Genomic DNA, 16,567 nt, shown 5'->3' with positions numbered 1-16,567 from the left:
TACAATTTATTTTTCTCTGTTAACGATCAATTTTCTCAATCTTTTATTTTTTTATTTCATTCATTTTCAACGATACTCGTCACCAAATATTACACAGTTTACGTTTCGCAGTTCGGGGTGAGGCGAGAACTCCGCATTTTACCGCAATTTCCCATATCAGCTGTCTGTCAAACAATTCGCAATTCCTCAGGGAAATTAAGGAACGATTGTACAATATACGTATAATATTTTTACAATTTCTTAACCACGGTCAAGACCGAGTTTGTTGCAGTTTTCGGTGAAAATCAAAGGCAGCGCAACGTAACACGCATACGTGCCCGCAGCAAGATTTAACCGCGTGTGCACGTATAGGGCATAAATTATGACGTTTGGTTGCAAAATTCCAACCCGTCGCGTTTTTATTGTCCATTATTATTGACATTGCTCACGTGCGAGACACGTTGCTGCATTGTTCCAAAGCCCGTAGGCGCTTGGAACCTGCAGTTGAAACTTGTACGCACGGAATACGAAGATCCGCAGGCATAATAAATAATAGAACGAGAGATAAAGGGAGACGATGTTTGGCACTGATATTCTGTAAAAGTTTTTAGAAAGTTGAGAACCCTCGCGGGATACCGGGTAATAAAATGAGGACCCCTGCCCTCCCCCGGGGGTGGGGGCCCCCTCGATAACCCATATTGTACCCCCCGTCCTACCTCCCCCCCTCCCCCGATCCTCCTCGCAGCCGCCCCTGGGCTGTATATACTCGGGTGAACCGGGAGAGTTCTGTCCGTGTTCTTGGGGCAAGAGGCGGATTTTCGTATTTCAATATCGGCCGAACGGGCGATGATAAATTTTGAAAAAATGGTGGGTCGACGGCCACGAATTTTACCGTTATTTACATATATTTTTCTAAATCTAATTATAAAGGCGAGAATTAGGAGTGATTTTTAAAAGGGAAAACCAGAGGCGGACCGCGCCGACAATAGTTATCCGGCATGGTATGTACATGATCATATACCACCCCTAGTCTCCCCCTAACAACAGTGGGGTGGTACAGTCTTGGGGAAAAATTTTCCAACCACCCGCTACAGACAGCGACAAAATTTTTTACTCAATTCGATTTTATTTAATTAATAATATCGCATTAATATACCCGACTTTGCGTGATTATTTATAACACTGTACTCGGTACGCGAGCAGAAACGTTTCGTCGGTACAAACCTTACCAGGCAAAAGATTTATTACCGCCGAAGGCTCGGTCAAGTTTTCAACAGTTTCAGTATTTTACGCTATCCGTTAACGCTTGTAACGGTCAAGTCTTTTCTACGCTGCTTATCGGCGAGCGAAATTTTTTTCTTTTTTGCTCCTTCTCTTTTCTCTCTTAATGTGTCTATTATCTATATATGCGTATATATATATATATATATACATACACACGTATATACGAGTGTAATCGCGTAATCGCGTTTGCAACGTCGTCGGATTCCTTATCATCGATATTCAACGTTCTTTATATACCGTTCCTTTATATCTCGACGAAATTTTTTGCCAGTCGCGAAATATTGAAGCTAGAGCATAATGTCTGCACACAACTCAAACTCACGTACACACACACACACACACACACACACACACACACACACACATGTATGCGTGAGTATGTATATACATATATATATATAATTAATTGTGCCTTATTCCAATGCATCGTATTTGTTTATATTTACCGATCGTTTCGCGTAAATTATGGGCTGATGGATTTTGCGGGACTTGGCGATTTATCGGGATTAAAATACCGCCATTTTATCAGCGTTATCAATGACGTAATCCGTGCATATCTCCAACCGAGTTACAGATTATAACCATATCACTTGTACGTTATGTCTACATATATATATATATATATATGGATGTATGTATGTATGTATGTATGTATGTATGTACAAACATACACAGGGCTCTTGCCGTTTATAATGCGTATCGCGTATATATTCACTTCTAAAATTGTTTATCGTGATACGTATACTGCATTAACACACACGTTCATCCTATTACGGCTAATTGCCCGAAGGCTGCCGAAATTTTCGACTTATCGCACAGCTAATTCTTATAGTCGTAAGAATATTCTCCGAGTTGTTGTTTGTAGTCATTGTATGAAAATCTTTCACCGCTGTTGCAAAAGCAGTTGTTCGTTTATAGTATCGGTATTCTGTCACAAAAATACCGAAGATCGATGCTTGTCGGGAACAATTTAAACGGTGCATAATCTATTACCCGATTTCTAAGTATGTAGCGACAAATAAAATGACAATTGATTTTCTGAGCTTCAATTTTCCCAAGTTCCATTTCTCACGAGAACGTTGCGCTATTAAGCGACATCCGGTACTACGATTCAGAATTAGTATTCTTGCGTCGAGTCGATGAAAATGAGGGTGAAGAAAATAGAAATAAAAAAAAAAAATTTTTTTTTTTTTTTTCTGAACGTTGCACCTCAACTCCGCTTTAATCGGTTAAAAAATTCTTTGCAAAAGTCGTGACAATGTTAATATATAATTAGGTATTATAACGTGATACAGAAATATGTATAACTTCCGGCTGTGAATTTTTTCTTTCCTCCCCCGGCGATTCCGAGCCAAGGGAGACGACTAGCTTATAATATACGTTATATACGTACGCGTATATAAAGCGAGAGAAAATGAAGGAGTCTTACATCTCCTGTAGAAAGATCCGGTTCGGTTAATAATTCATAACGTACGGAGTGCGTGTAACATCGAGAACGGCGGTGAATATAATATTAATATACAATATACCTGTGCGAACGTAATTTTTGGAGCGGTGTAAGAAGGCGGGGAGGATATTTAGGACAGTGCGGTGGCGGCTTAAGCATCTACGCACGTATACGATCTATAGGTATAATGTTGTAGCGAGTGATCGTAGTTGTAAGGCATGTCAAGTGCGAAAAAGGAGGGGGAGTAGGAGGAGAATTTTATCGCGATCACTCAATATGTGAAAGTAGAGTAAAATCTGATGTCAGCTCTGCCGGGGCAAAGCATCGAGAGGCGCTACCATGCCGCAAGAAACTAGTCGTCGTAGTCGTTGTGCTAGGCGGCGGCGATTGTTACCAGAGTTTCGCAATATACCCAGGCGGCTAGCTACTTCGCGGAAAGTTATTTCTCGCGAGCAAGCGACCCAGCCGTGTGCCGTGCTGCTGCCTTCGTACCTACCTACCTACAACTTCACATCGCCTAACTACGTACCTTCGTATCCGTACCCCTAATACGCTTCGCGACGTGTACATTTTCAAAGTCTGGTAGGTACTCGGTGTTGGTTGTGATCGAATATGCAATCGATTACTTGTACTATTACCGCGCGACGTGCGGTGGGAATTTTTTTTTTTTTTTTTTTTTAAAGTACCGCGAAGGGAAGAAACGTTGACAGGTACGCGTTACTCGATATAAATCTTTTTTTTATTTTTTTTTTATAAGTTATTTTTGCCCAACACACGCGTAAGTATGTAAGACGTGAAATTATGCTATATCCAGTTCCCGAGACGACGATAACCAGCCTGACGTTTTGATCGATGTTATTTTTATTCCAACGCTTTACATACTTTTTATTATACTCATCCATTACAGTTTCTTCGAAAATGTATACACATTTATTTACGGCATTAATATGTATGTTACTCACTTTGGTTAATTATTAACCACGTTACAGACGGTCGTTTGTTTTTGGTTTGTTTTTCTTTTTCTTCTTGTTGGTGTTTTTTTTTTTCTTTTATAATATATAAGCTTCCGTTAACATATAAAGCGGCAATTCTCGACCTTTGCACCTTTGCCCTTTGATTCCTACCAGCGGCAGTAGCCGCGATCTTTCGCCGATAAATTATTGTATAACCAATACTATGTGTAAGAAATAGGTAACCGTGTTCAATAGGTAATTGGAGTTTGGCGATGTATATTCGTCTCTTCGTTGAAGAGAAATTTACAAGAACTTGCAAAAAATTACCCGCTTGCTCAACGAGGAATCGTTTGATTTTTATTCTTCTCGAAGCAGAGAGAAGAGAGCAATAATCGTAAGAAACGGCGAAAACCACCCTTAAAGGTTCGAATGTCGCCGAGTTTCGTTGTATTCCAATCATAATTTCGATCGAGACTGCACATTCGTGTAGGTCACTCATGCGTTATTCAGGACCGAGTTGGAAGTGATCTACGCGGCTCACTTTACCCTCCCAACTTTTGCCGTTTTACTTCGGTGAAACTCTCCCTTCTCCTTCTATGCATCGTACATGTGTGTCGATAGAATTTTATTACCAGACACTTGTGTGATTTAGGTGAAAACACCCAAAAGAATCTATAAGACAATCCTTACGTCTCTTTTATAACGTTGCGTTTTTTCTTCTTTTATTTTTCAGGAAAGCGACAACCTTTGGTGGGACGCGTTTGCGACTGAGTTTTTTGAAGACGACGCGACGCTCACGCTGACGTTTTGTTTAGAAGATGGACCTAAGAGATATAGTAAGTTGTAAAATGAACAACCTTCGTTTGAGGAGTTGAGACATTTCTCGTAAATTACTAGTATATGTGCATGAAATTGAAAAATCATCACTAGTGAATCGCTCGATAGCAGCCCGGAGTAGTTTTTCTTGACGAAAATTCTAGACATCGCATTTTGACGAATTCAATTCACAATATTCTTGATATTTTAACTAACGTTTTTCTAATTTTTTTTTACAGCGATAGGAAGGACGTTAATACCGAGGTACTTCCGTTCGATATTTGAGGGCGGTGTTACGGAGCTTTATTATAATATGAAACACCCGAAGGAATCGTTTCACAACACTAGTATAACACTGGACTGTGATCACTGTGTCATGGTCACCCATCACGGGAAACCTATGTTCACTAAGGTGTGTAATTTACTTGTGTATTGTATATTTAATCGTATGTAATATCATTGGTATATGTACTTATCGTCTTCGTTGTACGTTTATTATTCGCCCTTGTTACTGTTTAGCAAAGACAATTGAAATGTTTGAATTGAAAAAAAAAGAACAAGAAAAAAATTAACATCGATGTTCTAAAATGTTACGTTTCCCAGTTGATAATTATCGGGCAATGGATAAATTCGGAGGGTGCTGAACTTCGTTGTCTTGATTGAATAGAATAAACACTGATTTTCTCTTTCTGTCGTAGGATGAAATGCAATTTGAAATGTACGTATTCCAGGTCTGTACAGAGGGTAGGCTAATATTGGAATTCACATTCGACGACCTGATGAGGATAAAGTCGTGGCACATGTCGGTGAGAACACATCGAGAGCTAGTTCCCCGATCTGTGGTCAGTATGCACACCGCGCAACAGGATCCCACGATGCTTGAACAGTTGAGCAAAAATATCACGAGACAAGGCATCACGAATTCTACCCTCAATTATTTAAGGGTAAGTATCTGAGCATCGTTCCGATCGCCCGTTTTACGGGAATGGATAAATCAGAGAATGACCTGTAAACGTCACCTTTTCGAAATTCCAATAAAACTCTTATCTACTTATGGTTTTATCGTTGATTTTTCATTTGATCGTTCTTTTTTTTTTTTCTCTTTTTCACAGTTATGCGTCATACTTGAACCGATGCAGGAACTGATGTCAAGGCACAAAGCTTACGCGTTATCGCCTCGCGACTGTCTGAAGACAACTTTATTCCAGAAGTGGCAGAGGATGGTTGCCCCGCCGGGTAAGAGAGGTAGACGGACAGATGCTTTACATGAGAACAGCTGGCCGCTGGGCCATATACTACTACAATTTTGCAAACTGTGAACCATCATTTGTTTACAATTAGTCTAATATACGAGTACATTGCGTATATGTTTCTTTTCGCGTGGATAAATTGTTATACCTGTAACTCGAAAATACTCGGTCTCAAGAGCCATTCTCTTCCCGTTTCACTTTTTCATTTTTCATTACTCCTACTCTAATATCTATTAGCGACATTCTCTGTTGTTTATCAAACGTTATTGTCAATATTGCCGGTCTGAGAAACGCTTACCAACTGTGTACATCTTGAAAGCGGATATTTTTTTTTTATTTTGTCGAGACTAGTGCGTACGATGAGACTTTTTTCCATACCGAATACTACAGTTTTGCAACATCGGTTTATCGGCGAAAAGTCTTGGTATTTGTATCTGAAAATTCATTCAATTGTATCAATCATTTGAATAAAAGAAAACTTGTGTTGAATTGGTCAACTTGGAAAAAAAAAAAAAAAAAAATTCGTTTAGCATAGAGAATGAGATCTTGGAACCTTGGATACGATACGGCATGACCGCGATATTAGAAATGCGCACTTGTGTATATAAATATACATATATTATCGGTAAAATTGTGTGGCGTATAAAACGTGAAGTATCTATTTGTCGCTGCATGTGTGCCTGTAACTAACAAGCATATATCAGAGACCTTTGATTGAAATAAAGGTCCACAGCTAGGTAGTGATATTGTATTAGTAACTGCTTATTTTTCCCGTAGCTAATACAAGTGAGTGATGTACTAAACAGGTATTATTTACAGAGTCACAGAGGCCGGCGAATAAGAGAAGAAAGCGAAAGGCCAGCGCGTCTGGTCCAGGAAATAACGCGCCACCAGCACCTAGTAAAAAAAGGTCCCCAGGCCCTAATTTTTCACTGGCGTCTCAGGTACGGAAAACAATAATTCACGGTTAACCGTAATTGTTTGAAATTCACTTTCACAATGGACGATATTCCATCCACTGACTAACCACAAACTTTTTTTTACTCAATTCGCAGGACGTAATGGTCGTGGGTGAACCCTCTTTGATGGGTGGTGAATTCGGCGACGAAGACGAACGGTTAATCACACGATTGGAAAACACGCAATACGACGCGGCTAATAGCTTAGATCCCCACAGTCACGATACGTCCGGAGGTCCTCCACCGCATCCTCACCAATTTCACTCCGAGCCAAATGCCGGAAATTCTTGGCCTCCAGATCGCGGTCCAGGCCCGCCACAAGGTGGTCCAGGAAATCAGGTAACTAGAATGTCATGAAGTTTGATATTGCGGCGGTTCCGAATGCCAGGAAATTTTCAAACTCCTGATAAACTAGACAAAAGTTATTCGTCTGGTTTACGTACCGTGATTGAAAACTTGATTAACGACGAATGGGCCTCAAAGTCTAAATCGAAAGTCACGAAACGAGAAGAAACCGTTTGAAAAATCTACAGCAATGTTATTTGCACCAATGATTATGAGCTCGAATGAAACGATCTGATATATGAATAATTTGAGAAAGGTTCATCGTTAGAACGTTCAAAGTGATTGAAAAATCCGGTATTTTTTTATCCATTTCTAATGTTCTTCGGCACTGAAATGGCATATCAGTTAAACGGAGAAAACTGTTGATTTTCTTCCAGGGAGTTCAAGGGTCCCAGGGTGGCGGCGGAGCTGGAGTTCAGGGTTCGCAGGATGCCAACCAGCAACAGCAAGACAAAAAAAGCCCCGCTGTGAGTCAGTGAGGCCAGGAGTCCCCGCGCCCCCCCACCAGGGGGCGACGGGGGCGCAGGCCCAAGAACATGGCTCCCTAGCGGGGCGAGAACCTTCACATCTCTCCTTCCTACCTAGGTCCATCTCATCATCGTCTGTCACACGTCGGTGTTCTCCCTCCGATACCTCCGCATCCTTCTCAAAACCTTTCGGCGATCCCTGAGAGCAACCATCATCCTCCACCGCCTCCACCGCCTCCTCCTCCTCCTCCCCCTCCTCCCCCACCCCCTCCACCTCTTCCTCCCCCATCTCTGCATTCTCCTGCCGTGGAAATGGAAGCTTCGAGACTGGCTCAGGTGCAGCAACACCCGTTGCTCTCCGAGTCTGGGCCAGGTACGACGTTGTCGCCATCTGCTCAGCCTACTGGTGGGGGTTTGACGCAGCCGATTCAGCAAGGTCAAGGTCAAGGTCAAGGACAAGGTCAGGCCCCTCTGCAGAGTTTGGTGCAACAGCTGCTCTACCTACAACTCGAGTATTTATTGGCACAGCGAAGTCACGTTTGAAGGATGAAGATATGTACAAAAAGGAAAACAACAGCGAGGACAACGCAAACGCCGTTGTATTCACTTCTCTTCTTCTACATCCAACTGTCGAGGGCTAGACAACGGATTCAGTGATCATAGTTTTTTTTTTCATTCGTCTCCTGAGTATTTTTATTTTTTTTTTAACGAGGAACAAGCATGAGTGTCATCGTAACTTGAGTATTCTTTCCAGGAGTCGAGATAGGATAACAGAAATGAAAACATACATTTTCAATTATTCGACTAAAGAAAGTAAAGTTTTATAAACTCAATGATGATTTTAATTAATCTATGATGAATTAATCATCCGTATTTCATCCATGTGAAATCCTTCGACAAATCATGCTACCACTGATACCTATTATTTGCTGCGCTCAGTGGTGAATTGAAGATTCTAAACATGCTGGCAGAAAAAAAAAACAGTAATGCATGTCACGAAATGTCTATTCAAACCCGAGGAAGCTTGAACAAAACATACGACATGCATATGTGTTCGTGAATAAGATATTCTTTCGAGGAGTTATTGATACACGTAAATATATTTAAAATATTGGGAACAATATATCAAGTTACGAGAGATAACATGCTTGCCTACGACGATATTCCTGCCTGCCTGCTTGGCCTGGTCTGGTCGATAAATTACGAATGAAGCAACCTGGCCTCTGATGGAGATTATTGTAAATGGTGCTTACTCTACTGCTGCTTGGAGATTAACAAATTCAAAGACAGAGGTAGTGAGGGTAAGCTTTATTAGCGTGTGATAAACCCGAAAAGTGACTAAAGTGACAAAAGAAAATTAAAAATAATAAGAAATAAAATGAAGTAAAAAGATAAAAATAAAACTAAAAGTAAAAATAATATGCACGTCGCAGAGACGATTCCCGCTCTGGCGCGAGCTGTGAATGAATCTCTTATCCGTCAACAGTATTGATATAATTATAGATTAAATAAATAAATATAATATCGTAAGAGATTTAGCATGTAAGTACGTATTGTGAATTGCAAGAGTATGAGCGACCGAAAAAGCGAGAAAGAGAGAGAGAGAGAGAAAGAGAGAGAGAGAGAGAGAGTGCGCGCGTGAGACAGAGCACTGGAAAGAGGGAGAGAGAGAGAAAATGAGAAAGAAAGAAAGAGACCCATTCAAACGATTTACGGAGCTTTTCTCCGTTTCTTCTTTCCCATTTTCCGGCAGAAGGTAAACTTGCCCAAGTGGACGCTACTCATTATAGGCCTTTCTGCCCGAGAAAAAAAGAAAGGTAGAGGAAAACTACACTCTATCAACGAAAAAAAGTTGAAGAAAACTAACTGACGAATTTTATTCCCCTTCTCTGTTTATTTAAATTTTATTTAACCAATTACAAACGCATGAGGGTATTTTTACATTGTTTTTTTTCCATATAACAACCCTTCTCTTTGAGGGTAATACGTGATTGCAAATGCTATCTACATATTATTAAGTAAGAAGAAGAAGAAAGAAAGAAAAAAAGACACAAACACGAGCAAAAGTGCATTAAAATGCGACAGTGTAGAAAACAGATCGACAGAATGGCAGGAGGCATTATTACTTTATACAATTTTTCATCACACACGTTGCCATTCATACGTGACACGATTAATTCGTTCCTCATACTCATTGCTGTGAAATTCGTGAAAAGTAACCAAATAAATATAAACAGTAACAACTCGTAAACTATATTTTTTCGTGGTGGCCCAAACATACGTTCATCATCAATCGTCCAACACAAACAACACGCATTATAAATATTAATTAACTCATTAATACGAAGTTCCTTACGAGCGAATTATGTTATACGCATATGTATATATATATATACACACACACATACATAAATTGTTGTCTATATACATACACGTACGTAAATGCATATATGTATATAATATACACATACATACATATATATATTTATATATATGCATACACATTCAAACATATATGTATATACACATATTCATACATGCATACATACGTGCATATGTATATACGTGTGTATGTTGTGTGTGTTTGCAACACTTGTATGTGCTGTACATGTTCCTCGTTGTATTTGTTCCTATTTTTTTTTTTTTTTTTACTACACTATTCATGAACGCGTTGTGTTCTCAGTTTCTATGCTCCTTTGGGTTAGCTCTCTTTTAATTGCCCAGTTAGTTATATAATACATACATTATACACACATACGCTCTTTTGAAGAAAATCTGATTTGTTCAACATGGAATAATCAAAGATTGCTTGCAATCACGAGTCGCTTGTTCGGTGATGGGATTTTTAACTTTAGTAGTTTTTGGTCTGATTCGGAGAAAAACATAATTGAACGCTAGTTTTCTTTTCAAAGACACACAAAAATGTGTCATACTAGCATCTTTGTTTTAAAGTTAAATTCTTTCGTTTGGTGAACATGGATCTTGATATTTCATGTCGAACAAATTTTATTTCTATATATTTGAACGTAAATATATTCCGTGCATAAACAACGTTTTATCTTGAATGTGTTGATATCGATGATCCTGGGTCACCACTTAATAATAAGAAAAACGCGAAACGAAATGTTCTAAATAAAAATAGATCATAGATTCTCAGGAAAATCTGATGCATCACAGAAAATTACTTTTTTTTAAAGAATATATTATTCTTGTAATTAATTTATAGTAGAACAAGATTCTAAATCGCTGTGACTTGAATATTATTCTCAATCTCATCACTCACCAATTTGAAGTATATTAATCTGTTCTATCGGTGTTTTAATGAGTGCTGAAATTTTATCATCATTTTTATTTCTATTTTTCAATTTACTAGAAAGATGAAAAAATTCTTGTATTGTTTCGCTCTTTTTGGAATAAGTTGAAGTATTGATTCCACGAAAATAATCCAAGAAAGAAAAGGTGATACTAATTTGAGCAGGTTCGTAGAATGTTGATGTCAACTAAATTGTTACGGACAATTTTACGTACAAAATCATCACTTTTTCATTGAAAGCATCACCTCTGTTTACTCGTAGAGCACGCGGAAACAGGTATAAACACATACACAGCGTTTAATCATCACAGTACATATTTAATATCTCTCCCTCGTGGTATAGTAACGTTATCATTTTGTGTCCTTTTGATTTATGTATATAAGAAATAAATAAAGAACGAAAATCGTATACATACTATACATAAAAGCGAATTTAGGTATAACATATGCATTGAAAAATGAGGGAAATCACATTTATATGTATACATATTAGGCTGGTCGTTATTTATGGTGGTGACAAATTTTATTCCGGGCCGCTTCCCAGATAAACTTCAAATAATTCAAAAACAATTTCTTAATTTTTCCAGTTTTTTACCTCAACGTTAACCGTTCCGCTAACATGGTAGAAATACCCCGTTTAAAATACACGTGTTGAGGACAAATTCTCAGTGTATATTTTATTTTAAGAACAATAATGTTCACAAAAATCTGTAACTGCGAGGTTTTAGTGGGCATTAGTGCTATCCGATAAAGAATTGACACCATCATACCGTGCAATCTCGAGGAATTGCAAGCCCTCGAAATCTTAACTGCTTTTTCATTTAGTAGGTGTGCAATTCTTTGAATTATCTAGTATGATGATGTGAATTTTTTATTAGGTAGTACCACCAGTCCCTACTAGTACATCGCAGTTACAGATTTTTTTGAACACCATTATTTTAAATGCGCAAATCCACCCTGTTGGCGAGAAGGGTTAGAATTAAGATAAATATCTGAAAAAATTAGGGAATTGCTTTTGAATTATTTAAAGTTGATTTGGGGGTGTGGCCTCGAAAGTATTCACCAATATTCTAAATACGGACCACCGTGACATATGTATATACATATATACATACATATATATATATATATATGTATGTATATACATATATACATACATATATATATATATATAAATCGAAACATACACATAAAAATCAATTCATGAATTATTTGGATAAGCCACGTGTGAAGCCAGTACAGTCCCACAGAGTGTGTGAAAGTAAATATGTATATATATTGTATATATATATATATATGCGTATATGTATATACATATGTGTGCGTGTGTAATAAGAAGTAAAAGAGAAATACGACACAAAAACAATTGTATGTGTATAAGGGAAGGAACAAATGAGAAGAAGATATGAGCGAGTGCGAGAGATAGAGAGCGAGAGAATATGAGTAAAAATCAATGAGAGTTGTGGGTTCTAGGATAAATGATTTATTGACAAATGTTGTATATTATTACGAATTATAATGACACTATTACAATTAATTAATTATTATATACTATAATAATGTGAATTGAATTTTAAAAGAAAAAAAAAAAAACATTAATAATAAGTAATAGGAAATTTTTAATTGTTAGCAAAAGCACACAGAGCCGACATTACAAGAAAAATTAGTTTAAATGCAATAGCTACTGCTGATCCACTTGGAGGATAGGTCGGAAAGATATAAGCACTGGAAATGTTTAAGCTGCTAAGTACGTTGCGAAACGCGCATTCCCGAAGTTGGCTGTTTTATGCATCTGTGGAAAAATAAAGTATATTTGACTTTAAAAATTCATACCGAATTACGTTACTTGGTTTTTTTTCTGTAACGTGTCAAGTTTCAAATGAGAAACATTAAATGTCAATTTCTCCGTCGTGTGCGAACAATGACTCAAAAAAATAACACAGAAATATATTCGTTAAAAAAAAAATTGAATTCACAATATATATCGTATTGTTCCGAGTATAAGACGATCCCCAATTCTGAGACAATATTTCAGGGTTTTTTTCTTAGTTACTGGCACACAACACGGGCCCGCGTATAAGGAGAGGACGATTTCGGCGAGTGCTGTCAACGACAAAAAACCTCGTCGTATATTCGGAACAGTACGGTAATTAAAGAAGAAAAAAATAAATAAATTGTTCTACCCCCGCTGCGTATTAATTATCGTGAGGCGAATCATGGGAGTATTGTTCACGGAAAAATTATCACAGCTTACGTTTAAGGGTATGTAATATACATATTTGTTCCGGTCTTCAGAATTATAGGTATATATAAAAGTATAACTGTTGTTTATTTGAGTGGGACTGTTGTAACAAAAGTTGTAATTAATTAAAGAGAGATGCACGTGTATATGTATATTGTATTTCTTTCTTTCTTACAACCGTTCCAATCTCAGAAACATTATACGAAGAATTGGGTTTGTTTCGGAAAGTGATGAACTTCGCAGATGTAATAATTCACAGTTTGTTATTTTCCGTGTACAACGTGAATTAATTAAGCACGTAAATACGGTTTTCACTTTCTCTTCAAGAATGAAATTCAATACTTGTTTCATTTCATTTCTGTCGTACAGGTTTTACCTCGATTCATTTACCATCGAATAATAAAAAATTTTGAGACGCAGTCAGTCCACGATAGCCATTGCAGTTAAACTTCCTTAGCTGCATAAACAGCAAAGTGCTTATGTGTCTGTATAAATGCGTTTCGTTCAAACGAACGACGCCGTGGGGTGTGTCGATCGCATTTGGGGGAAAAAGATAACAAATTTCAATGACTGTGATTTCCCCTGAAATAATCCTGCAACCATATTGACGTGCCGAATGGTTATTCTTTCTCAAGTCAAACTCAAACAACAAATAGACCAGTAAATATTGGATCCCAATCCCAACTGACACCGCTGCGATCTAGCCCAAGAAACGGAATCATACAAACTAGTTTTTAAATATGTAAATTAATGACAATTATGATTAGTAGAAATATTGAAAGTATAAATTGTGGTGGTGACAATTTATCACGTGGAAAGCTATGGTCGTGTGTATAAAACTGCAGCGAGGGCCGCTTCATTTATAATGCAATTCATTTTACGCACGTATTTTACGAGGTAGGGGTCCCACGATTATTTTTATTTATTTATTTTTTTCTTTTCTTTTGCATATGTTAAATCGAGTCTAGTTACACAATCGTGTTATTATTATCACGCAAAAGAACACAAAAGATTTTTAAAGATATCGTACGATGCTGAAAAAATTCCAGTTTCTATTTACCTTTTTATAAAAAAAAGAAAAAAATTAATTCTACAAGTATCAACTGTAAGATACATAAACACATTATCACGTTGATTAATCTATCTATAAAAGAGTGAAAATGCTCGTTAAATTTGGTATTTGCGTCGTTTTGATCAAATTACGTCAGAAGAGTTTTATCAGACAGGAAAAAGAAATTTCCCACGCTAGATCATTCCGTGCAGTTAGCAGCCTACGATGAGTACAGTCAACATAATTAAAGATGAATAATATATAATAATCATGATTGATCTTGATCAAATTTATTGCACTTTACGTGCTGTAAAATTTACGCCGCGGTTCGTATCGTCCGCGGCTTTGTCATTTGATTTAAACAATTTTAAAAAAATCTAATTGTATCATTTTTATTGTAAATAATGTAAGACAACTCCGATGAAATTTGATGAATAATGATGAAAACAGAAGTATGATGGTCAGTGATTACTTCCAGGTTAATGGTATAAAGAGAAATTCCTTTACGTATATTGTAAACTGGTTAAAAATTAATGATGAAGAAGATAAAAAAAAGAATAAATAAATAAAAACTCGGTTATATATAGCATTTTGTAACATTTTAAATGTTTAAATAAAATGCGGTGTATATGTAACAGTTGAAAGTAATTCCTTTTTATACCGCCCCTACTCCATTAACATTCTTAATACAAATGCAGAACATCGTTGTAACACGGCGCGTAACATTTGATTTAATTAATTTATGCAGAATTCAACAATCGCAATAAAAAAAACATTATTTCATATTAGGCCTTATTATAATGATTCCGGACATGTGAAACCTGCACGAACAAATAGAGGACGGTTTTGAATCGTGTGGAAATTTTTTGGTAAAGAGCAGTCATTTTTTGTAAATAATGTGTTTTCCTAGTAAGATATCGTAGATGATCTCATTGAAATTGATTTGTTACATCTCCTCATTCGTCGCAGAGTTATAAGTTTCTTTCAATTGACTTTCGGAGGTTCAGGCAATTTTTTTTTGCATTCACAACCGCATCCGGGCATCTCTGGTAGCCTGTTGACAGGAAAAAAGATGGATACCTGCTCATTCTGCGCTCGCGTGTCGTTAGTGATTATTTAATTTGTGCTTTATATCAGCCTGGCTGTAATTTAAATTATAATATAAATACTGTATGTACTATATTGTTATCAACATGCTCCATAGAGAACGGATATAGAAACATTTGGCTTGACTTACATATTATCATTGTCATTATCATCATCATCATCATCATCATCATCATCATCATCATCATTATTATTATTATTATTACGGAATAGAAGGAACGGTATTTGCATGCAGTCGCTAAAAATACTGAGCCAGCGCTGACATACGTGAGGGATTGTGCACCCTTATATAGTGTATAAAATAAATGAATAGTGAATTAGGAATGGTATGCGAGCTAACAAAAAAAAGTAAAAATTTACATTATTATTAACCTCTAAGTGGATATGAGCCAGCTCGGTATATTATATTAATGTACATTCAAAGTTGGCCCATTACCATGACCAATAAAATAAAAATTTTCATCTATTATAATTATATTACACATTTTTACGCACTCCAAATGAAGAAAAAAAAAACAAAAAAACATCAAAACAAAACAATAAAAAAAAAAGTATATAAAAATTTTTATCCTCGTCATTTGTATTATAGCAACATGTGTTAAAAAAAATCCGCATTATATGTATGTAATCAAAATTGTAACTGAGAAAAACGTTAATAAAAAAAAAAAAATGAAATAAATAATTAATAAAAAAAAAAAAAGAACGGACATGTATTAGAACAACACGCCGTTCGCCTACGGTATTACCTACTCTGCTAATGTTTGCAATTTGTTCATTTACAATTATGTACAGTAGTAGCAATTTTTTATGGTAAATATGTTCTGTACTATCAGCTGCTTTTGTCGTGGTAAATACGGGATGGTTCCAGAATCCCATTTTGTAACGGGGGATGTAAAGCTCGTTAATAATAGTCGAAGGAACTTGCGGGAAGCTATGGTATAGAAATTATCTACCGTACCGACTCGATTGCCATTGTAATCCGAATATAAGGGAGTACGGCACTGTTGTTACCCCCGTGCCTTGTTTTAAAATGATACCCGTGGATTGTTGTCCCCAGAAATTTTCAGCAATCTGCAGGTTATTTGTAAAATGAAACGCGAGCGTGGGCTCTGGCATTTTTGGATATCAATCACGATCCCACCGATCTATAGATCAGCGCACGGTGCTGTTTATCTCTTTGTTTTCCCGTTTTTCGGCCTCAAGATTCTCTATGCTTGAAATTCGAATCCCACCTGCCACTTGGGCCTTGGGCCCAAAGAAAATTTACCCAGGGGTGCACATGCGGAATTTGATTTAGCTAATGTTTTTTTATTGCCAACATAATCGACTAGGGAAAAAATTAGCTGTCACACAA

General features: G+C 37.0%; 1 protein-coding gene across 8 annotated transcripts in view; it reads left to right on the top strand.

Moving 5' to 3' along the window:
• Chi (LIM domain-binding protein 2 Chi) overlaps positions 1–15,786 on the top strand; it is a 111,154-nt gene extending 95,368 nt beyond the window's left edge. For 5 of the 8 annotated variants that reach the window (XM_069137108.1, XM_069137107.1, XM_069137102.1 and 2 more), the window contains 7 exons: positions 4,397–4,499; positions 4,719–4,891; positions 5,178–5,423; positions 5,592–5,724; positions 6,549–6,673; positions 6,785–7,027; positions 7,411–15,786. In XM_069137108.1, the coding sequence (XP_068993209.1) occupies positions 4,397–4,499; positions 4,719–4,891; positions 5,178–5,423; positions 5,592–5,724; positions 6,549–6,673; positions 6,785–7,027; positions 7,411–7,512 (1,125 nt within the window). In that variant the 3' untranslated portion in view covers positions 7,513–15,786. The remainder of the gene's footprint in view (positions 1–4,396; positions 4,500–4,718; positions 4,892–5,177; positions 5,424–5,591; positions 5,725–6,548; positions 6,674–6,784; positions 7,028–7,410) is intronic. The other 3 variants (XM_069137106.1, XM_069137103.1, XM_069137105.1) reach the window with 3 other exon arrangements.
• Positions 15,787–16,567: the final 781 nt, after the last annotated feature.

The sequence above is a fragment of the Neodiprion pinetum genome, chromosome 6 (assembly GCF_021155775.2).
Source record: "Neodiprion pinetum isolate iyNeoPine1 chromosome 6, iyNeoPine1.2, whole genome shotgun sequence".
Classification (NCBI taxonomy): Eukaryota; Metazoa; Arthropoda; class Insecta; order Hymenoptera; family Diprionidae; genus Neodiprion; species Neodiprion pinetum.
This window is presented reverse-complemented; position numbering and strand designations above follow the sequence as displayed.